This window comes from Triturus cristatus, chromosome 7 (assembly GCF_964204655.1).
Source record: "Triturus cristatus chromosome 7, aTriCri1.1, whole genome shotgun sequence".
Taxonomy (NCBI): domain Eukaryota; kingdom Metazoa; phylum Chordata; class Amphibia; order Caudata; family Salamandridae; genus Triturus; species Triturus cristatus.
In genome coordinates, this window is record NC_140590.1 from 1,274,448,754 (window position 1) to 1,274,474,161 (window position 25,408).

Here is a 25,408-nt window from a genome sequence, read left to right on the forward strand (position 1 = left end):
TAGTCACCGGCTTGGCCACACCCCTAAATAAAAACATGAACTTTAATATCCTATTCACATCATTTAAGGAAAACAAAACTTAAGCCAACCAGACTGCAGGAACCTGATAACCCTTCAAGACCATTATTGCTCAGATTTTTTACCGCTTGTCATGTCAAGGGAGTCTTCCTGAGCTCTGATCAGTTTACTTCAGGAAAACCTGAAAATATTCTACTATGTCACAGTTCAATGGGATTTAACTGCTTGAAGGCCTTCTCCTGCACAACCTCAAAGGCGTTCCCATCTTTGTCTGTTACAACTGTATATTTTAACCATGCTTAGCAAGGCAGGGAGAGAAATAGTACCCTTTGCTCAGAGAAAAATAGGTTTCCATTACTACGTTTCTTCAAGTAAAGTAATGGAGGCCGATTTAAGCTCTGCTAAAACGAAACTGTGAAAGTACTCTAAGAAACAATAATTTTGCATGGTCACACTCCAAGACATCCTTTAACTTCTGAATCATGGTGATTAGAAGACATCTTTAGATCCCCATGATGCTTACTTTCATATCCCCATGCATCCAAAGTACTGAAAGTATTTAAGATTCGTAGTGGTTGGCTGCCATTTCCAATTCAAACTTCTCTCATTTGGTTTAAAATCAGCTCCTCATATTTCACAAAATGTCTCACACGTGACCATTTATCTAAGAAGGGTAGGTGTGAGAGGCTGGCCTGGTATATGCTGTCCACTAATTAAAGTGGGCACCTTGCACCAGTCCAGGCAACCCTTATGGTGATTTAAGACGTCTCAGACAACCTTAGAAAGGTATCTAAGTGGTAGCTGTGGAGAGCAGCCTCAGGCTAAGTCTCGAAGGAGTGTAAAGCAGTTTGTTTTACCAGAATGCAATGTTATAGAATAGATTAAATGAAAAGAGAACCACACAGTAGTTATAAAAATATGTATATATTTATATAACACTATCTAGTACGTTACTGTATCTCCTACACGGAGATAGACACAAAGCACACAATACTTCTGCAAAAAAATCGCAGTGGGCCCCAGGGGGGGGACCAAACCACATACTAAGAAAGTGATAAAAGAACCACCACTCGAGTCAGGACGATGTCGAGAGGACATCTAGTTGCTGGGACCCCAAGGAACCACTCAAGGGGAGTAGATAGGGACCCCATGGAGGACGGGTGCATTGTGGGTACACGACCGTGTACTCCGTAAACTCTATGTGAATGTTGCGGTCGGAGATTTAAAGATTAACGACCCTTCGCAGAGGACTACGAACAAACCCCGTGGAAGACAGAAGGTTGGAGAGCCACCCCACCCGTGGGTACCGAAGTACCCAAGTTACCTATCCCAGGGAAGCTGGTTGCATAGGTGTGAAGTGGCATCGGAAACCGCAGTCGAACCCAATAGAGGACTTCAAAGAAGAGCCTTTGCCGGAAGGGAGAAGAATGTTCATTGGAATACAAACAAGGATTCTTGTTGAGGAGTATCTGAAAGCAGAGGGGACAGAGTCTGGGTCACTTAAGGGTGACCAGGGGCTCGGTAGATGAATGCACACCGATGTCGGATGCTTCAGGATAGTTGACGGGGACCTTGACTCTGCAGCTGCTCAGATCAGGCAACATTGAGGACAACCAGGAGCCGGATACGAGCTGTCCCACAAAGGATTTTGAGTGCTGAGGGGGTCGGTGTCTGGCGGGAGCACCAACAAGCCTTGGCAACGGCAACCAACGCAGAAGGTCAAGGAAGTGTACCGTTCAGACAAGCAAGATCCAGGATACTCTCCACACACTGGGGAGTCAGGGCAAGCCTGAAATCAGGATAGCCCAAGAAAAGCAAAGTTGACCCTCAAATGAACCCACAGGCTGGAGGTACAGGAGTCGGGAGAGGACCATGAGCAGCTTCACAAAACAGGCCACGGAGCACACGGTGCGAGGTGGTTGAAGATCTTTGCAGGAAGTGGTTCCAGACATTAGGGCTACTCGGAGACCAATGCACTTGTTAAAGAATTGCCAACAAGCACATGCACTTGCAAAGTGGTTTTGCAGCCCCCACGAGGGATTTTGACCTCAAACTTGGTGAGAGGGCAGCTTGGGCCTCAAGGGACATAGAAACCCACCTCCTGTGTTGCTGAGCCTTTCGGAGTCCATAGGAGCTCAGGGTCGGCAGACCGGTCAGCAGTGTTGTGGTGCCTGCAAATCCAGGGGAGTGACTCCTTCACTCCAAGGGAGATTATCTTCAGTTGTCTTTGATGCTCCACATGTCCTGCACGGATTCTGTGTGGTGCACAGGCACAGACTATGCAGCAGACTGAGAGGGAGACGGAGTAAGGCCCAAACGAAGTCCAGCGAAGTCCATTGTGCCCAGACGGTCGAAGTGCAGTGGTTTCAGGTTAAAATCTTGTCCACGACGCATCTAAGGTCCTACAGCCAGGTAAGCCCTTAAGTACCCACGGGAGAGGGTTGGAAAGATTTAGGGGACCCTCCAAGGGGAGGGTCTGGACATAGGGGAGGTTACTCCCATGTCCTTTGTCCAGTTTCGCGCCAGAACCGGAGCCACCGGCTCCCAGGACTGGTTTGAACTGGACTGTGCACAGGGACACCAAATGTGCCCCTCATGTAGACTTTCAGTCGCTTGCAAGCACACCAATCCAGCCCTACTACACTAAATCGTGTCTGGTAGGTGGTCACACCTCCCTGTGACAGAATGCCTTTTGTTCTGCCTTCCCCTGCTCAAGCTTGGCTCGGCAGAAACCATTTTGTGCTCTCTGGAGTTAGAAGGCTGGTATTGGGAACACCAGGGCTCCCACAAAGCTCGCTTCTGAGGGGTGGAATCATACCTCCCATACCGGTTACCGGTGTGGGGGTATGATTCTAACATGTTTGACACCAAATACAATAGGGTTTGTTTCAGCCGTTTTAGAGTTGGTCATCACGCGGTTGCGAAATGCCCCTCTATATGTCATATATGGCTGCTTCACTGACAACCCGGTAGAATGGACTCCGTAGGCTGCAGGGGTGTTCTGCTCATGTGGTGGCACTCTCTCACTTAGAACCAAGCACCCTGCCTTCAGTATTGTAAAGGCCTGCTATAGGGGTGACTTATAGGTTTTAAGTGCAGTGACCCTAAGATATAGTAAACCTATATCTTAAGTAAGTGGTGCATGCACCAACTTACACAGGCTGCAATGGCAGGCCTGTAGTTCCATTTTGCATGGCCTCTCATGGGTGACATAATACATGCTTCACCCATGGGAGGCTTCTGAGGTACCTATGCCCTGGGTACATGGGTACCATATACTAGGGACTGACAAGCGTACCCCAGTATCCAATCTGGACTGTACCCAAGTCCATAACATAACAATATAGGGAGAAAGCAGATAGACTGGGGTCCTGATTAGCAGGATCACAGTCAGACTAGTCAAAAACAGTGTTACATCAAGCAAAAAGTGGGGGTAACCATAAGAAGCAGATCCTACTTTCCTACAGTAGGTCACCAGGTTTTTCCATACTTTGACGGCTGAAAAAAGCTCCTTCTTGTAATTCAGCTGAAAGGTGGACCAAGGCTTGTCTACGGCTCTTCACCAACTTAGGTCTTACTCTTAACAGACACAAACCATCCCTCCAATTATCCGGGATGAAAATGTTTCTGAGAGCTGTCAGGCACTATGGAAATCAAAGCTTATCTGACATTGTGAAGGCATATCAAACTGATAAATATCAAATTAATAAACCAGGCATACACATTCTTAAAAAGACAGTCAGTTTCAGTACAATAGTTCAGGTCACTATTGGGAGGATGTCATCATGCATTCCTGTAGTTTCATTTTGTCGCCAATGAATGAGGCACCTAAGGAGGAACTGGAGAATGAGTGGATCCAAACCCAAGGTTCATATGATGATATAATGAATATCAATCTGAGAATTAAATCAGCTTCTGATAACAGATGCCTCCCTAGAAGGGTGGGGAGCTCTTTTGCAAGACAAGACCTGAAAATCAGTGGAAAATGGGCTCCACAAGAGTTAATCTTTTAGACCTAAAGCTGTGGCACTGAGTCTTCAGACCTTTCACCCGAGGATAAGAGGCACTTCATTGCTGGTGTGCACCGACTATATGACAACGATGCAACATACAATCAAGCAAGGAGGCATAACATCTCAACCATTGTCACTGGAAGCTCAAAATATTTGGGAATGGTCTGTGCGATATCACATCATGTTAACAGTGGAGCATGTGGCTGGTACGACAATAAGTCAGCGGAACACCCTGAGCAGAATAACAAAGATCTGTCACGACTGGGAGCGAAATCAGCAAATTCAAATCACATCTTCAGTCGTTGTTGCAAACTGAAGTTGGACCTGTTCGTGCCCACTCAGAACCTGATAGGTCAGTTATACGCAAATTGGCATTAACAACCTAGGTTGTGTGGGAATGCATTTTCGATAGCATGATCAGGAATCTTTGCATACGCTTTCCCCCAATGCGCATACTGCTAAAAGTGCTGAACAAGATGAAGAGGGAGCCATGCCAAATCTTACTAGTGTTCACAACATGACCCAGGCAGCGATGGTTCCCAGAGTTACTTCTCCTGTCAGAACAGCATCAATAGTCACTTACAACTGAATTACATTTTGTTGAATCTACACAATGGCCAAATACTTCATCTGGATCTGAAGTCCTTATTCTTGGAGGCTTGGTTCCTGAGCACAATGAATTCTCACGTTTAGATATACCAAAGGATAGTAATGAAATCTTGGTTAAACAACAAACAGAACTTACAAGTTTAACTGGAAACAATAATGCACATGGATAATAATATTCATCCTATATCTTTCCCACCAGAGCAGACGTTAATTTATCTAAACACCTGGCACAACCAGACCTTTTTTACACATCTATTGAAGTTAGAAACTATATCACATGTTAGGAAATCCTCCAATAAACCATCCCTGTAATCAAAGAGAGTTGTGAAGGGGTTAAAAGGAATTGTTTAGAACTTAGCCTAGTTGAAACATACTCCTATTCCTTGGCAATAAAATACAGTCCTTTTGCAGTTGATAAAGAGTCCTTTTGAACCCATTCACAAAGCTGAACTAAAATATATTTCTTGGAAAATGTCACTGTTGTTAGTATTGTCTTTTGTAGGAAGAGTAAGTGAAATACAGGTCGTTACCATCAAAGAATCATAGATGCAGGTTGGAGATGACCAGGTTATATTAGGAATAAACCCCTGATTAATTCCAAAGGTTCCGTCAGAATTTCACTTAAATGGACCTGTGATTTTAAAGAAATTCTACCAAAATCCTAAAAATATAGCAAAAAAGCCCTTCATATTCTGGACTTGAGTAAGTGCTTGACATTGTATGCTGATAGAGCTAAAGTGATTAGAAAGACGGATGAACTGTTTTCAGCCCTTGTAAAGGCTTTTGTCTGTCCAAACAGAGTATAGCCCAGAGGATCTCTGTGATTACTGTAGTGTATCATCACAAACAGGAAGACCTTGGGAAAGAAACCTGAGAGCACATTATAAAAGGAGCCTTTCCACTTCTACTGCTTTAATCACCTGTAACTGTAGTTCTCCAGTATTGGTATCTTCACATTCAACCCTTCCTTCTCCCCATCAAGGCTCACTTATTCAACAAAACTAATTATTCCTTACACTTGGATGAGAAAATCTGATGCATGGTAGCCTCTGAGGAGTGTGGTTATCAGTGTGTTGCAATCTGGATGAGGTTTGGTTTTCTTAAATTATGTGAATAAGATAGTACAGTTCATGTTTTTAGCCATTAGAGGCTCTCTATGGTACAGTACTCCTTTTTAATGTTACCCTGGGACCTCCACTGCAACTGCGGGGAATGAGTCAAGCATGTGAATCTATGAAATATACCAATACTGGAGCACTATAGTTCAAGGTAAGTAACTTTTTTTCCTTCTTCATTAGAGCCCCTCACTACTGACCAGAGCAATAATCTCTTATTGCCAACTCCTCAGCTGTTTGATTTCAAACTGAAGCTAGGTCACCTACAGAGATGATACAAAGTCTGCAAACCACATTCTGATCCCCTCTCCCACTCACTTTGCAACACTCCTACTCCTGAACATCCCATATGCACTCAGCTCTAATGCTTTGGTGTATCCAACCATGCTTATTACATCTAACACACCATACAGACAAACATTCCGTGACCATAGATTTCCCAGCATGTCATAGTACTACTATCTCCAAAGCGAGACATCTTAAACACAATAAAAGGTCATTTGCCCAAGCAACCTCTGCTGAATCAGGTCCTCTTGTCAAGAATTCCTGTCATACAAGGGAAACACGCCCTTATGTAAACAGGAGAGCTGTTACATAACTCAAGGGAAACACGCCCTTATGTAAACAGGAGAGCTGTTACATAACTCAAGGGAAACACGCCCTTATGTAAACAGGAGAGCTGTTACATAACTCAAGGGAAACACGCCCTTATGTAAACAGGAGAGCTGTTACATAACTCAAGGAAAACACGCCCTATAAAGGGAGGAACCGGGAGGTACAAGGCTGTCGGATATTGTGTTTACACCGACGTACCTGCTTCGTGAAGAGCAGTGTTCCGGAGTGGTGCTCCAGTAAGGCAAGAACGGAGGTAGGTCGAGTCGTTACTCCCTGGGCCGTGTCTTGCCCCATCGTCACCTGTGAAGGACCCGGAAGCTCTACCGGTCAACCATTGAGCTTCGCTTTTTGACTCGGCTGAGTCCAAGCGCAGTGGCGCTTTTGCTGGTTGGAGTCGTAACTCCCAGCCCGACCAGAGACACAGGGACTGCCAGCTGTAACGCACACCAGGAGGTGTTTGCCGCGTTACAGACTCGGAAGTCCACAGGATCGATCGAGCGGCTGCTCTCGGTTCAGTCTTCTTGCTTGTGATTGGGGTATCGGTGACGCATCACCAGGAGGTGACTCCGCGTCCCGGTGCAGTCTGAGGAAGAGGTTGAGCGGCTGCTCCCTTCAGGTAGAGACCCCGGCTGGGTGTTTCCCTGACTCCTCGATTCTCCCCAACACTCTTCGTGCCCCTCACAGCCTACCGATTGGCATTGTCGGCCATTTCATTTCTGCCCTCTGTTGGCATACGCCGGGATCGGCGTATATGCAGAGGACGGTTAGGACCATCCGTGCTGTGGGCTGGTAACGTACTTAGCCTGGAGGATTCCAGTGACTATAACTTTTGTTTGTTCTTTGTATTTTATTTGCCTTCATTAAAAGAACTAACCCTTCACAAGTGGTTGCGTCCTCATTGTCGTGTCTGTTAAACGATCCTGAGACGTTCAGGGCGTTACACCTCTCAACCCTGTTACCATTCCCCTACACATCACATCAAAGTTGCCCTCCCGAACTGTAAGCATGCAGTCTTTCATGCAACTTCCATAACTGCTCACATCCAAGACTTTTACCTTGCCGCTATTATACTCTCAAAACTCTGTTTTCACTCATCCCTCTTACCACTGTCTTACCAGTAGGGTACATCATCCTCCACTTCAATAGAACAGAAAAACCCTGGTGGAGTTTGTCTTTGCCGTTGACAACATGTGAGAAAGTGCCATCTTTCTTGTATGGTATGCCCCCACTTTTTGCTGAATTGCTGATATACTTTGACTGAGTGTGCCCTGGGCTCCCGCCAATCAGGTGCCCAGGGCCTATGTGCCTTCCCTAAAACTGCATTGAAGCCTAAACCTGTTATATCCTAAACATCCTAGTCCTGGCTGCTCAGCCTGCATGAGTGTGATGTCATGGAATGTTGGGAGTGTGTGCATGCTTTGAAAGAGTGATCAGTTAGATTGAATGGGGCTGAGCAGCACGATGCTGCTCCCGGTTGGGCAATCTTGTACCATCTTACTTGAACAATAAATCTACATAAATACATCCCTGGTTCCTGGTCTACTTATGACAGCGCTACCATTCTTCAGTTACAAAAAAACCCAATTGGCATCTCTGGCCACATGTCGGCCCCTGGTAAATGGTACCCAGGGCACTGTGACCAGAGAAGGCCCTAAGGGCTGCAGCACTTATTGTGCCACCCTTAGAGGCCCTGTACCCTGACACACACACACTGCCTTTGCAGGCTGAGTGTCTTGGTGCAGAACAAAACAGAGAATCCCTGTGTGCCATGCCCACAACCACACTGCCCTGGCATACCTCAGTCACCCCTCTAGCTGGGTGTCCTATGCCAGTGGTGTGGGTACAGGTGCATGAGCCCTATACCCCTACAGTACCCAGGTCCATTCCTGGGCACTGTAAGTGCAGTGCTGCCTTTAAGAGTATAGGGTGCTGGGAGATCGTCATCACGAACTCCACAGCACCATGATGGCTACACTGAAGACTGAGAAGTTTGGTATCAAACTTCTCAGCACATTAAACCCACACTGATGCCAGTGTGGGATTTAATGTAAAATGCACGACAGAGGGCAACTTAGAGTTACCCCCTGAACCTAACCCACAATCCACATCCTGTCTGAGAGGCTGCCTAGGCTGCCACCCAGCAGACATGTTGCTGGACCCCTGGGTAGAGAGCCATCCGCTCTCCTGGGCCTGCAACAATGCTCATCCTGGGCGAGGTGCTAGGTCTCCTTCCCCAGGATGGGCACGGGAAGCTTCAAAGGCATGCCGCCTTTGTGAGCTTCTCCAGGCCACTTGCTGTACTCAGCAACTGGCCCCCACCGGTTCTGACCCCCACTCTGGCGGGAAGACTGGCAGGAAAGCCCAAGTGAGGAAAGGGGGTGTGCCAGCCTCTGCCAACCCCACCCCTCAGGTGGGGGAGGCGAGGTGAAGCACAACTCCGGGCTCTCGCCATCTTGAGGATGGGGAGCTCTGTCCAATCAGGATTAGGCTCCTGCCCCCCTCCCACTGGAGAGTAGCAGGATAGGGGGTGTACTCACCCCAGGGAAGGGACCCATTGTTCCCCGACCTCTACCTACCTGTAACGCCACTAAATTTAGTATTTAGGGGCACCCTGAACCTTCCTTCCTCAGATCCCGAATCCGAAACAAGCAAGAAGAACAAGAAGAAAGAATACCTGCCGTGCAGCTGCTAACAAGAGGACGGCACCAACTGACTAGGCCCCAGCCCTACAGGCCTGTCGACCCTCGAACCTGCTCCTGCTAAAACCCAGTGTCTCCAGTGGTCAGCAACCTCAAAAAGCCCGGAGGACCTGACTGCCTTGTGACTCTAAAAGACTGGGACTCCCACGAGCAGTGGTTCTGCTCAAAGCAAGTAATAAACCCCTCGTGCCAGCCAGGAACCGTGACTCCTGCACACTCTGCACCCGCCGAGCCCGGCCTGTGCCTGAGCGAACAAAGACCCTGAGGACGTCCCCCCGGCGACTGTGACCAAGAATCCAGCACCCAAGGACCCTCCTTGACGCTTCAGACGACGCCTGCAGCCTCAGAACCAGGGACCCCTCCAACCGCGACCAGCAGAGGGTAAGATTTCCTGACGCCAAAAGGCACCCCTGCACCCGGCGCCCTGCGGCCCCCTGTGCCCAACTCTTGGGTGCCTACCTAACCTACAGCTTCCCAACTTACCTCTCGAGGTGGTGGTCGCACCTGAAGAATCTCCATCCCCGAGCTTGCAGCCTTTGTTCATCTGGTAGCATCGCCATTGAATTACATTTTTTCATGAATTTCTTTGTGGTCTCCCTTCCTTCCCCTTGTGATTTCATCATTGCTTTGAAATTTGCCTTTTTAATGACATCCAGTTGAGACATTGTTGTTTTGTTAAACATTATTGCCCGGTCTCTGCTGGGATAACGGGCTTACTCCTGTTTTTTGTTTCTCATTGAATTACATTGAGCACCCGACGGCTCAAAAGAACCCTGCACCCAGCCTCCCGAGTGCCCCTGGAAGTGCAACCTCTATCCTATCTTACTTCCCCACTTGCCCTGTGTGAGTTACCAGGAGCCCAGCTCCCACAGCCGTGTGGCCTGCCTGCTAACAGCCACCAACCAAAGGCCCCCTGCCCGCCATAGGCTAACATTGGGCCTAACTCTCTCTGCACCCGGCTGCCCCTGTGCCGCTGAGGGTGTACCAACTGTACCTACCTGACCCTGGGAGACCCCTGAGTCTATGCCCATAACCTTAACTCTGTCAGTCGAGTACTTACCTGAAAGCCGATAACCTACATTTTCTCCGTAGGGTAACATTGACTGGTTTCACTTGGAAATTCTTCTAAGTGTCTAGTTTTGAAACTTTAAAATATTCACTAAAAATCAGCCGATCAACGAAAACGAAATTACTCACCTGTTATCAGGAGAGATCCCAGTGCTGGATCTTGGTGCCCAGCACTGACCCTGAAAAGTAATTACAACCGTACTTACCGATAACTTGATTTTCCTCCGTAGGATAACATTGCCTGGTTTTTGCCAGAAATTCTTCCAAGTGTCCATTTTTGAAACATACAAATATTCCTTAAAAAACGCCTGTTTAACAAAAAGGATTTCTTTCAACTGTTTACAGGAAATGCACCAGGGTTGAATCCAGGATCCAACCCTGAGTAAAAAAATCATACACAAAGTAATTAAAATTGCATTTACTTAAAAATCCCCATTGAGCTCAATGTTATAATTGTGTTTGAATTGTGTTGCCTATTGCAACAACTGTAACTATTGCTATTAAAAGTCTATTGCTTATTGAAAGTATAAAACTACAGCATTCTATTCTGAGAAAGTATTTTGATACCTATTGTTGGTTATAAAATAAAAAAAACATATATTTTTATATACAAAACAATTGGTCTAGAGTTCAGTTTTTGAGTGTGTGAGACCATTTGCTGACTGAGTGTGTACAACAAATGCTTTACACTGTCCTCTGATACTGCCTTACTGCTCGACCAAGCTAACTCTTTAGAGAGTAAGGTTATATCTAACTTTAGCCTCTGCCAAACCACTCGGGACTGTGAACTCTGTGCACACTGAACCTTACTTTGGTGCAGTATATACAGAGCCACTTTCTTACACAACAACATTGAGTCCATTAAATGCAAATGATTAACTCAGTCGACTCCTCGTTGTTCCAAAGCCTCACTGTTGATAATACAAACACAACAACTAAAACACTGAAGCTAAAAGTAGAATACCACCCACTGAGCAGCGAAAATATTTTTGTTGATATTTCCTTTGATTTCATCACTTATCAACTCTTGTGAGCAAATTGTCTTGGAGGATTTCAACCCCCACTGGGAGAAAAACAGAGACACAAATCCAAGCTTTTACAGCAATGCACCTTCCCATCTCACACTAGGGCATCTACTTAGGACATGATGTTCATAAAGAAACGTCATGTACAAACTTCTAACCCCCCTGAAAATGGATTGGTCAGACCAAGTCTCTGTGGTCCTTTATTAATCATCATGACCTTAAAGCACCCTCCCTTTGCTAAACCAGAAACGAAAATTGTAAACTCTAGAGACCACAAACACATTGACAACAAGTTTTGGCAAAACCAGTAGGTCTGGCTTTAATGTTCCATGCAATAGTACAAGCTGAAATAAACAATAGGTCATGTACCACAAAGGCATATCAAGAGGCAGATTACACAGAGACTGAGCACAATTAGTCTGTGAGTATATGTGGACGTCTGTATTTACATATATCATAGCACGTTACATTTAGACCCATTGCCAATATGTGTTTCCCTCCTGGAGGATTTCTTTAGAGAGGACAATATTTTGAGCATAAAACACTGTGAAAGATGCAACCCTAAATTCCTCGCAAGAAACTCTATGAAGAGGACCTGATATAGCCCAAGAGAACAGATATTACTAAACAATACCAAACCCAAAACAGACAAAATTGCATGCGTCACTACATTCTGCCCAGACACGAACAAGTTAGTGAAAGTCATTAAAAAACATTGGCCTACACTCACAGCAATGGACTCCTTCAGCGAGCTTCCCCTGTTTTTCACAGAAAGGGCAAAAATATCAAAGACCTCCTTGTCCATACTAACTCAGAGATAGGCATACACTATTGTGGCTGCCTGGGGTCAGGAACCAATAAAAGGTCATTACAAATGTAAGAGTTGCATTTTATGTCAATTTACCACGAATACCAAATGTTTTGCACATGGTCAGGTCCAGACTACGTTACAACAACATACAAATTGTGCATCTACCAATGTGATATATTGCCAGACGTCTCAACAAATCAGAGCAAGAATTTCTCAACACAGAAGCAGAATACACTGTTTGTTTGCCACTGCCCCCATGGTTGCTCACTTCTTGGAGAAACAAAATACAGTGGACAACATTAGATTGCAAGTTATCGAGAAAGCCACACCACCCAGAGAGGTGGGGACATCCCAATCACGATTCAGAGACTTGATTGTAAATCGATAGACAAATGTGACTCAATATTTTGATCACACTGATGAACTGACAAAATGTCCTTAGAACACACTTCCTGAAAGCAATACTTTGTCTGCACCACAGCCACTATCCATGAGATACCTACATGGTATGTGTTGTCAATACTGTACGTCAATTTCACTATACAATCTGTTTATAGTTTATCATGTGTTACTATTGTTTGCTTAGTTTATTGTATATTACTCACTGTCATACGTTCTTCCTATGATGATTTTCCAATTGAATGCCTCTGATAGGATTCCCTGCCTCTCAGACTGGTGCCCTTGGATTCTTTCTCCCACTGTCCCCTCTCTTACTGACAATAGCTACCATAGCCTACCTCTTTAATTTCATGTTGTCTACATCGGTGACAGTTTATATTGACTGTATGTAAACACTAGAACCTATATCATTACAATTGGTGATGCCTGTCCAAATGCCCACTATCCACTTGAACCTGAAGACGACACTCAACACCGCATCCTTGTGGATTTGGTGCCGCTCCCAGACATTGACATCCCATGTTCGGGTCCTCCGGATTCCGACCAATTCCCAGTCGGCTTTGTAAAAACATGTATCAAAGTATCTATTTTCATAGTGGTCTCTTTTTATACAACAATAACACAGAGAAGGTTTTTGTCCTGTAGAAATGATTCACACGCACTGGATGAATGACAGCCCGTAACGGACTTGTCTTGACAGGCCTTCCACTGCCTTGACAATTTATCTCAGCTTGTGCAAGCCATGGGCCACCCCAGTCCCGCGGCCCGACGCCGGTCTCCGACCCTGACCATGAGGGTTCGAACCAACCATCTTTTCATAATTTTTCCAATAATATCAACAATTTCTCAACTGCTTTTATCTTTTCTTTTGGGACTATGCAACCACAAATCGTTATCAATCCATGCAGTTTGTTTGTGAAGGGCCCCCCTTGCAGTCTATTTCCATATCCACGCATCACTCTGCCCATTGGATGACACGACCCACTACGGTCTGTCATTACACCTACCGGCATGACTCCTCCACAAGGAGGCTGCGCACGACGACTCTCCACCGCTATCTATCCAGGCTCCGATGAGCCATGCGCTGCTATCGGCGAACCGCATCTCTGACCGTGAGAGCGACAACTCACACTTTTATCAGCAAATCGCAAATATAGTGAGAATCTATCCAGCACAGAGTTATCTCTTGCTCTGCATTAAATAATATGAGAAATGCCACATACAGATTCCCTCATATCTTTATTTCACTCAACAGGGCCTCGAATAATCAAGGCTATGCCAAGGGTGGTTGAAGAAACCTTTACGGTAAGCACCCCTCTGGCTTACTTCACTGTATACCAGTCTACATTGTTCTCACCGTTCACTAATTGTTGCTTACTACTACTATCCTTCCCTTTAGGAAGCAACAAGGGATACTATGCCCCTCTAAGTTGGCACCTACTGCCTGACTTATCTGAGCCCACCTGTGAACCTCATATCTGGGCCTGCATATTACCCTGGTGGACATCTCCTGAGGCTTGAGCCGGGAGATCGAGGCTGCTGCGCTGTGCGAGGTGTCTTGTGTACTGTCATTGTGAATACAGGCGGCATCATATCTGTTTTTATTCCGAGTATTTTTTTAGCGTGTTTTACCTGATAGAATTTTAAGTCAAATACATTTTTAACATTGTAATACTTTGCACATTGGGGCTGATCCTACCGTTTACTTTCTTCTTGAACGTGTCCTCTGCTTTGCATTTCAATACTCCCACCCGCCCGCCCGCCATCTTGGAGGTATTGCGAGGAGCAGTCTAGCGTCTGCTCCCCGCACACTACTTAGAGGGCCATGGCGCAAGCGCGCAGCGTCGACATCTCCCGAGGCTTGAGCCGGGAGATCGAGTCTGCTGCGCTGTGCTAGGTGTCTTGTGTACTGTCATTGTGAATACAGGCGGCATCATATCTGTTTTTATTCCGAGTATTTTTTTAGCGTGTTTTACCTGATAGAATTTTAAGTCAAATACATTTTTAACATTGTAATACTTTGCACATTGGGACTGATCCTACCGTTTACTTTCTTCTTGAACATGTCCTCTGCTTTGCATTTCACGACTCCCACCCGCCCGCCCGCCATCTTGGAAGTATTGCGAGGAGCAGTCTAGCGTCTGCTCCCCGCACACTACTTAGTGGGCCATGGCGCAAGCGCGCCGGCGGCGCGCCAAAGGCAAGCCCGCCTGCGCCGGAATGTCGCCAGGCGCCAGGGATTATGCCACTGTTACAGTCAATCCTAGTAAGTGTAATCTAGTATTTAGTGACGCTGATCTTAGACTCATTTGTGCTAGGTCATCTCTGACTAGCCTGTCCTGCCACAATGCGGTGCCTCATCCTCTGGAAGGATCCTTTTCCTGCATACAATGCAGATTTCAGAGTACCTGGGAAGCTGAAATTCCAGGCAAAATTCCCTTAGTACATATTCCTGGGCAGTACGATACTGGGCCCCCTGCGTCCCCTGACACCAATAGGATCAGTAACAGTCATACACCGTCTCCTAATACTTTACAGCTCAACCATTGGAAGGGCTTTTTAAGTAACGTGAGATCGCTTCCCAAACACGCATCAGAGATCTGGGATCTACTTACGACCGACTTACCTGATGTGGGTTTCCTGACTGAAACCTGGTTGAAACCCACCAGTGGCCCAGATATTAAGATTGCTATTCCCGATGGTTACAGGATCCAGCGCCTCGACAGGCCGCTGAAAACCGGGGGGGGGGGGAGTTGCAATCCTTCACAATGATCGCGTAAAAATTTCTATCTTAGACCAACGCACTAATGCCCAAATCGAAATCCTGATCTTTAAAATGGAAATGGTCACCCACGACTTTTGGAGAGGGGCACTGGTTTATCGCTCCCCTGGCCCTATAAAGGACTTCTCCTCTCAATTAATGGAACTAATAGCCCCCCATGTTATTGCGTCAGAGAATTTCCTATTATTAGGCGATTTAAATATACACAGCGAGAATCTCTCGCTGCCCGAAATATCAGCCTTTATCTCTGACCTATCCAGACTGCACCTTACCAAAAAAAATGAGGGTCCTACACACACGGCCGGCCATACTATAGACATTATTTTTTCTAACTCTGACCGGCTTATCTGTAAAACCCCCCGCCCGTTGTGTTGGACTGATCGTGCTCTTATCAATTTTCAAGTGCAGTATCCTCTTACGTCTTCTACTATGGCAGCACACATCCAATTCTCCTACAGACAATGGTCAAAAATCAACCCGGAGTCTTTTTCATTAGCCTTCACTCCTCCCAGGTTTCCCCTGACCAATAATACAGAAGACAATCTTACCCTTTTTAACACCACTGTTTTAGCGGCCATCAATTCAATTGCCCCTGTAAAAATATGCTCTAAAGCCCCCAGGAACAATTTGGCGGTGTGGTTTACCCCAGAATTGCGTATAACGAAAAGCCAATGCAAAAATCTTGAAAGAAAGTGGCGGCGCACCCACCTGGACACTGACAAAGCAAATTTCAGAGCTGTGTTAACGCTCTATCATAAAGAAATCAAACAAGCCCGCAGAACATATATAGCTGCGCAATTAAGGCTAGCAGGTAATGCGCCGAAAATCCTTCACCAAATTTTGCAAGACTTCACTTGTCCGAAAGCTTGTGATTTGGACAACATGCATTCCCAGTCTCTCTGTAATAAAATCAGCTCTTTTCTCATACAAAAAATTGATACCATCTATGACAAATTTTCTAATAATTGTCACACTTCACAGTCTGATGACATTGTACCCCTTATTGTCAATCATACACCTCTGCTGACCTTTCCTCCCCTCTCACGGGATGAGACCGCTACACTATTACGCAATGTTACATCTGGCTCTCCCGTAGATGTTATGCCTGCTAGATTAGGAGCGTCTCTTGCTCACGCACTAGCAGACTCTGTCACCATGCTGTTTAACTCCTCTTTAAGTAAGGGGCTAGTTCCCCTTTCTTGGAAAGCTGCACAGGTCATCCCACTACGGAAAAATAACAAGCTTCCCATGGACGACCTCGCCAACCTTCGCCATATCTCCCTCCTCCCTTATTTGAGCAAGGTCCTCGAGAAATATGTGAATAAACACATCTCGAACCATATTGAAGCGACTGGCTACCTTGACCCGTCACAATCAGGGTTTCGTGCAAACTACAGCACCGAGACTGCCTTGGTGGCTGTCACTGACTGTATTAGACGGATGCTCGATCAGGGACAGTCTGCCGTCTTGGTCCTTTTAGACCTCTCCGCCGCGTTCGATACGGTTGACCATCGGACCTTGCTCGAAAGATTAAGAGGGGCAGGACTAGGGGGTACGGCGCTCAGTTGGGTAACTAGCTTCCTTACTGATCGTACACAAACCCTTAACCTTGGCCCTTTTCGCTCCACCACCGAGTGTCTGACCAAGGGTGTGCCACAGGGCTCTTGTTTGAGCCCTACGTTGTTCAACATCTATGTGGCCCCCCTTGCTTCTCTCCTAAGATCTCTCGGGTTCATCCCCATATCTTATGCGGATGATACCCAACTTATCTTCCCATTTGATAAATCCTCACTGACTGCCCAAACCTGCTTTTCCCAAGGTATGCTGGCCATCTCAGAGTGGATGAGTAGTAATTTCCTGCAGCTGAACGCCAGCAAAACAGAGATCATTCTCTTTGGAGATGCCTCTATCATGTGGTCACCAACTTGGTGGCCAACTGAGTTGGGGCCTGTCCCGTTGCCTAAGCTCACAGTAAAAAACCTTGACGTTCGCTTCGATCAGGCTATGTCCATGAAGGATCATGTTTCTCACACCGTTAGTGCATGCTTCTTTACACTGCGCCTTTTGAAGAAAGCTCTTCCCTATCTCCCGGACTCCTTTCGCAAGACACTTGTCCAGGCATTGGTATTAAATAAACTGGATTACTGCAATGCACTAATGGTCGCTGCCAACGAATCCGCCCTTAACCGCCTGCAAGTGGTGCAAAACACCGCAGCACGACTGGTCACTAAAGCCCCTGGCAGATCTGCCTCTATCCCGTTGCTTTGGCAACTGCACTGGCTACCAGTGAGGAAACGAGTCAAGTTTAAACTTTGCTGCCTGACCCACAAAGCATTGTGGGGCACCGGCTCTCCTTATCTGACTGAAAGGCTCCACCAATACACTCCCAATCGCGACCTGAGGTCTGGCTCCAAATCGCTGTTATTTATTCCAAGGATTAAGAGAGCACAGTTGGGAGGTAGATCTTTCTCCTACCAAGCCCCATTGGTTTGGAATCAGCTGCCCCTTCCGCTCAGACAGTGCTCCGACTACCTTGGGTTCAGAAAGATACTAAAGACCACCCTTTTCTCAGAATGACACTGCCCCATCACCTCCGCACAGCTCTGCTAGCGCTGAGAGACCCCTTCGGGGGTGATTCATGCGCTCTACAAACTATTTAACATAACATAACATACCTATAGGAGTCCCCAGCCGAGTGGACAGAGCCCACCACAATCATCCAGTATGCATTTTGTAACCTTTCCCACCTGTTCCGTCAATACATTTCACTATTCAGCCATCTAATCCCTTGTATTTCCTTAGTCCCCAGGTTATTCAAGTCCTGAAGAGACCCTAATTTTGGAATCAGGGTCGAAACGCCGTTGAGACACATATAAAGACAGACTGCAATTTTGCATAGGTGGCACATTGATAAAAGTCTGTGTTTTCTATTGTATTAAATCGAATTGGCTGTCTTCTGAAAGGCATAATAACCATTGTACTGCATATGTTCACATCATTCCTTCTGGTTCAGTATTGGTTTTCTTTCACTTGGGGCTTATTTAGTCCTATTTTTCTTCTTTTCAAACAAAACTTTTATCTCTCATATCAGTGGCGGTTTGTGACCTACAAAAATGGTGCGTTGACTTAAATCAAATGAAACAACATACAAATAAACATTTACATTTAAAAATGAAAAATAGGTTTCACTTACCTTCTTAGCCTGCAGCACGTCTTCTGGCTGGCTCCAGACTCCTCTAGCGCAAGGTCTAACAGCTCCTTATCCAATCCAGGCACTGCTCTCATTCTGCTTGAAAGAAGTGTCTGGATTGGCTGGAGCAAGCTGCTTCAGCACTCTCAAGACCATTGAAGCCTGTGCCTGCTCTCCAACCCAGCTGTCTAGGAGAGGTTGAATTGCGCACATCGGTTTGGCCATAGCAAGGTAGCCGGCCAAACTGACATGCGCAATTCATACTGAAGGGGCCACTCATCATTACAGCCAATCATTAGCAGCATTGATTAACTGGCCCTGCCATCTCCGTTCAGCAGAAAGCCGGAAAGAAAAACATTTTCCCATTTTATTTTTCCAGCTTTCTGCAGCTGTTTGGGCAGGAGGTTGGTGCTCCTCCGCTACTCATGGAGGAACCGCCGCTGACTCACATCTTTGACAAATGTCTGAGATTGCGCAACAGTTTTTTTAAGAAAAATTAAAAACTTGATTCGGCTGAATCAAAGTAAAACACAGGATACTGGCTTTTCTCTCTTTTTTAAATAATGTTCATATTGATTTAATCCAAGCAAGATAATTTCTGTCTTAAAATGTTTTAATTGAAATGCTTACGTAGATTAAGTCCCCAAAAAAAGTCTGTGACACTGCAAATCTTTTTTTCAAATGAGTTCCATGTGAATACTCAATTCTCTTGCTACTCATGTTCACATGGACATTAGGGTTGCTCTTGTTCTCATTTAACTCCCTCCTGGACCCAGCACTAGGAGGGAGTCCTGTCCCAGGGTTACAGTAGTGCTCTTGGCTAATGAAATGTATCTCACTTGTGCTCACTGTCTTTCTTTCTTTGGTAAGTGAGGGGTCTGTTTACTGGTGTCAGTCACAATGTGTGCATTTACCTATTCCATGAAGGCACCCTTTTGTGCACGAAGTGTACATGTTCCCATAGTCATTCATAATCGGATATTTTACTGTTTGTCTATTTATTTTATTTTTGGCATTTATTGTAGTGTGAAGTAGTTGCCAAGAGCTGCAACGGCATTATAAATAAACAGTATATTTCAGCAGCAGCACCTCAAACATGAGGTGCCAAACATAGAAGACTGAGCAGGGACAGCTAAGACGTATGTACAAAAATGAGGATGCAATGGGGATTGGGTTGGAGGAATTCTTAATCTGTAAGAGAATAAGTGCAGGGGTCCAAACGTTTTCTGAGGAGCTGGCCACCAATGCTGCCAAATCGTAGTCCCCATACTTCTTTCTTCCCCTACCTCCACTTCTTGTCTCTTTATCCCACTTTTGCAGGGTCCTTTCCATCCCTGCGTTCTCCCTTTGTCACTGTTTTCCTATCTTTCTCTTCCTCCTTATTTAGAACTCAATAAACAGGAAAATGAATGATCTGCCCAGAAGCACAATTGCCAAAACTAGGATTATAATTTAGAATTGTTGGTTTTAAGGACTTTAGCATAACGGCTAGACCACGTCCCCTCCTGCGTGTAGGGATAGGCCTATGGCCAATCACAGGTAGCTTATATCTCATTGTTTGTAGATCGGTAGCCAGTGACAGGCAACCCCTAAACTCTGTAACTATGTATGTTTTTTCTGGTGAGGGTCTCTTTAGCTGATTTCCTTGAACATCCTTTGTGCTCTGCCTCTCCAGCAGGTGAATAACAGCACAGTGGACTCTCAGGGCGTGCAGGCAATCGCTCTCTCCAAGGAGGTCTTTCTTAATGCTCAGAAGATCGGCTACCACCTCTTGGCACAACTGAAGTATTCAGATTTCGAGTCGCTATTCAAGAGCCAGCAGCCCTTTCCTGTGAACTACCAGGATTTCCAGAGGTTTATGCTGGAATGCGAGTCTGGTACCTGAGTTACCCCACAATTTTCTGTTGAAGCACATTTTCTCTTCTGTCCTCTCCAGTGCATTGCTCTTCCCACCTGCCATATTCCAATCCAACTTACCTCTATCACCCCCTCCTGACTGGGATTGACTTACCTATCTGCCACTCTGGCATTTTCCTGGTGGTCTGCAGGCCAGGGGCTGCTTTTAGAACCCTGACCCAACCGTGAAAGCCCCAATGTGCTCACTCTAGTCACGGCACTTGCAGTGTGGGGTTAGTTTGAACATTTTTGCCAGGAGTGAGCTTGTTTTCCATTTCAGCCCTGACTTCCTTCCACCCTTTCCCCTCTCTCTCTTTGCCCCATCTTCTCTTTTGAAACAGTCCAAGGTCAATTCCAAGGACAATTTATTGCCTAAGCTGCACCATTCACAGCGGTGTCCCATCACCGGGTTTCCTGCAATCAAGGGTTTTTTAAGTGAAACGTGACTACCCTGTTTGGATCTCTTCCGCCATGGAAAGTCACATCACCTTCCAGCAAAAACCCCAAAGAATCCCGTCCTCATGATCCTCATCAGGTCCTGAGAAAAATGTTGCTAACGTATAGCAACCTTTAAAACAATATACGCTTACTCTGTTTATAGACTAAAAGCACTTTGCTGCTTGTGGGTGGACCCAACAGGCATTTATCTGGCTGCCATTAATCCATGGCAGCTCCCCAGTTGCTCCTGTGTGGACCCATGCCAGTAACGTCTGAAATCTGCCCAGTACGGCGGACTCTTACTGACAGAAGAGTGAATGTCATTCATAAACTGGGGGGCAATTGCCCATTTGCCTGACTCCTTTGATCTCAGCCGATTACAACAGCTACTTTTTATTTCAATTCTTCAAGGGATAAGCCACAGATCATCTACCATAGTGTCTCTGTCTGAATGGACTAGATATGATGGTGTCTCCTGGTGGCTAGCACTGTGACCAGGTTCTAGGAATCTGTTGCTTCTTGGTGCCACTATTACCAAATGTCTTACATGACAGTTTGCATGGAGATGTGTATGATAACAACCAAACCTCATGCGCAATTAATTAGATTAACAACGGCCTACATGACGGATTGCATAACCTCTTCAGTACATGTGGCACGCCAGAATGCATCACAGTTTGTAACATCTTTATGTAAAGGATTGCATGACCAATTGCATAGCAAACTGCTTACAGAAGGTGTATTAACTTTGTGAGAAAGAGCAGGACAAATTGTACCTCAATATAACATTATGCCCAGCCACAAAGCGCTTTAGCACATCATCAGGTGTGGGAATTGCTATATAAATACCAACAACCAATATCACTTTAGTCCACCATAAAAGACTGAAATGACAGCATGGAATGGTTTGGTTTGAGAGCACATGACTAATCCCAATAACTAACAGTAACCAATAACACTGAACTAACCATTAACCTCGGGTTCCGGAGCAGCGAGCTGCACAGCCTAAAGCGCTTTGATGCCTAGTCAGGGGTAGTAAGCACTATATAAATGCAATTTACAATTACAATGACAAAATAATATAATAAGTAAGGATTTACACCTAAAGCTGTGCGTGAATCAAATCTCTTAATTTCATTGAATGACATTCTGTTAAAGCTGGCAACATTGGGAGCAAGGAGCCTAGTTATTAGTTAAAGTCTCTGAAGTTGTAACTGAGGCCATTATAAGGGGGCATCTTGTAACGGCCAGCATCACCAAGCTCTGCCCTGCATTGTTATTCATACCCCAAGCTAATGCAGTACCCACCAACTCCAGTAGCAGTAGAGAAGTAGAGAAATCTCAATATCCTCATGGCGGAGCATTGTTCAGGGCCTTGCTGTCAAATTCCCAGGTCTTAAGCCTACATCACCCTGTCTGTTCAGTGTCGGATTAAGATCTAAAGAGGCCCTAAGCACTTAAAAGATTTTGGTGTCCCCATGTATAGCTGATTCAAAATATAAACAATAACAAACCGTAAAATAAAATTCAATTTTTTTTCAATGAAACAAAACTTACAGTAAGATGGAAAATAATGTTTATTTTTGTATACTTCCACTTCATTTATAGGTTCAGCTGCACCATTTTCAGTTTTGCACATATGGTCCATTGTAAATCCAGCAATAGAAAATGTCTGTTGTGGCTCCTTCCCTTGATGCCCTAAGCATGTGCTTATATTGCTTAACGGTTAATCCAGCCATGTCATCTGACTCAGACCATTTTAACTGTCTGAGCTTGTCAATTGGGCCCTGAATCCTCTGCTCTGCTTCTCTCTCAGTTCCCTATTTTACCCAATATTGTCCTTCAGCATATTAGTCCCCTTTCGGACCTCAAACCCATTCATTATGGCTCTGCATTGAAACCATCCTACCCCAATGATCTCATCCCTCTTCACTTACCACCTATCCCACCATGCTCCACTGACTGTCAAACTCCCCCTTTTTTCTTTCTCTTTAATTAAACTACCTATCGCAATTGCACTTTCCTCTCCCTCGTTCTTTCTTTCACTTCCTGTGCTTGGTCTTTACAACATTTCTTCTTATTTCAGGTCTGCGAAACCATCCAAGTGACAAGGACACCAAATTCCGATCCGCAAAATGCTGCTACCTTTGTGGCCTGTGAGTTTTCTGCTTTTCTTGCTTTAAAACTGGCGGGGTCTTTGGGCACTCCAGGGGCAGTGCAAAGAATGAGAGAGTTTAAAACTGGAGATTATGTGTAGAATGTTTCCAGTGAAGTATGTTTTAGTGACCTCTCTTAAAAGAAGGATCCGAACGAGATAGACCAAACTCTGCCAACAATGACTCCACCTTACTACACCAGTAAAAAGTAGAATGCGCTGGTTCTACTTGCTTTAAACCATCACTCTCATGTACAGTAAATAAATCCAGTTTGAATTACCCCACCATCTTGTTCTCCTTGTCATAGTCCTTTTGAGACCGCCGTGCCTCCAACCGGGATCACTACCAAAAGCTAGCTTGGAATACACCAAACGCGATTCATGCGCAAGGATCCCTCCCACCAAACCAACTTTCTGTTTTGTTTTCCTGTCCCCCGGACAAGGATCGCTGCACGCAGTACTGAAAAACCCTATTGTGATTTTTTTTAGCGTTCGCTGTGTGTGTGCACTGGTTTTCTTGTTCTCCCCATCCATGTGCCTTACTTGGTTTGGGAAATTTCATAGGTAAGTTCACTGAGACAAGATTTTGTTGTTGAACTCTGTCCACTGCTATGATGGTCCCCGCTGGGTGCTTGCGCATAGAAGAAGGCAGGAACAGGATTGTTAAAGCTTTTCCTGTGCTTGTGGCTTGAGTTCAGGGTTACTACTTGCTAGGCAACCTACATCATCAGGAAGTCCCTGCTACTCGCATAATCGAAATCCTTAATATGGAGCCAGTTCCAAGCACTCCAATAGCTCTTTGGAGGAGCAGGATAAGAAGGTGTTGACTGTATCTCATTCTGATCTCCAGGCCATGATCGATGAAGCATTTAATGCTGCTGGTACAATCTGCTCTGAAACTGCAGAAAACTCCTTATGAGGAGGAGAATGAGTCCAGCTCAAAAGGAAAATGTATTCATGGGGTTCAACTTCAAGAAATCTCTAATGCATATAAGGGTCATGTTGGGGTTTCAGCCAAAAAACATGCAACAGACGACCTCTTTTTTTCAATATACTGTCCCAGGGTTACAGTAGTGCTCTTGGCTAATAAAATGTAGCTCACTTATGCTCACTGTATTTCTCTCTTTGGTAAGTGAGGGGTCTGTTTACTGGTGCCAGTCACAATGTGTGCATTTACCTATTCTGTGAGGGCACCCTCTTGTGCACGAAGTGTACATGTTCCCTTAGTCATTCATAATCAGCTATTTCACTGTTTGTCTATTTATTTCAGTGTCAGTTCAGTGGGGTTGGGGAGCAACATTGTGGAATCAAGAGGTTCAGGACAGCTGGTCTCTTATAGAGACCCAGAACTCCTCAAACTGACAAGCTTTAGCCATGATTGGGAAAACCCTTTCCAACTTAAAAAATGCCCTCTTGAACAAGCCTATAATTGTAAGGACCAACTACCAGGTCGCAGAGTCCTATGGAAGCTGGCAAGAGTGGACAAGATCCTTAATTCTATCCACTTTGGTAAATGTGATTGGAGAGGCAGAGATGAATCTTCTGTCGCTGAAAGCTATGTAGATTCTCTGGACTGCCAATTTCCTGTCAGCGCCAGTCTGAATTTGCCTTCCTGAATTGCCTTTTATCTTAATCGGGTAGCTGTTCAATATGTGATAAGCCATTGAGCTTTCCCAATTCTGGACCTCTTTGCATTTCCCACAAATGCTCTTTGTCTTCATTTTTGCTCAAAGTCAATCTGCGAGAAATCTTCGGGAAGGGATGTCCTCTTGGTCCATTGCCTCAGGAGCTCTTATATGCCTTCCATTGAGATTCCGTATCAGGAGATACTTGCAAGATTCGGAATTTATTACCAGAGGGGTTTTCCAAAGAATTGGCTCCCTCAACTTTAACAGCCAAAAGAGCTGCAATTAATTCTTTAAGAGAGATAGCATATGATCTGTTGCGAAAAAATCTCTGAGGTCTTTTCGGGTGAAGAAGCAGAAAGTATCTAAACCTATCCCTTCCTGGGATCTTTCTGCAGTTTTGCAGGGGATACAAAAGGAACCTTTTGAGCCATTGGAGCAGGCTAAGATATCATGGGTTTTCCCTAAGGTAGCCTTCTTGGTGACAATAACCTCTGCAATGAGGTAGGGCGAATTAACATTTCTCTTGATTTCTTACCCTTATTTGAAGTTCGTTCCTAATAGAGTGGTCCTTAGGTCAGATCCTAAGTTCAAACCAAAAGTACAGTCTCAGTTTCACTATTCTCAGGAAATTATTCTCCCGGTTTTTCAAGACTCAGATAATGTTCCTTCATCTCTGGATATTAAAAGAGCTATGTTGATCTATTTGGAGAGATAAACAGAATTCAGGAAGTCTCAATCTCTTTTTATCTCTTATGGATTGACAAAGAGAAAAAACAGCAATGGCTACTGTCATTTGATGGGTCACACAGGCAATTTCTCAGGTTTACATTTCCTTGGGAGAACAGCATCCAGATAACGTTCTGGCTAGGTCAATCCAAGCCGTAGCCACATATTGGGCAAGAGTAAGAGGGGCTACTCTGGAAGAGATAGCAGTTTAAATCCTGCAC

General features: G+C 45.3%; 1 protein-coding gene across 1 annotated transcript in view; it reads left to right on the plus strand.

Annotated features, from left to right (window-relative positions):
* LOC146811810 (uncharacterized) overlaps positions 1-25,408 on the plus strand; it is a 343,512-nt gene that overhangs the window by 52,041 nt on the left and 266,063 nt on the right. Inside the window, exons 3-4 of the mRNA XM_085614539.1 lie at positions 20,020-20,221; positions 22,765-22,834. Coding sequence (XP_085470665.1) covers positions 20,020-20,221; positions 22,765-22,834 — 272 coding nt within the window. The remainder of the gene's footprint in view (positions 1-20,019; positions 20,222-22,764; positions 22,835-25,408) is intronic.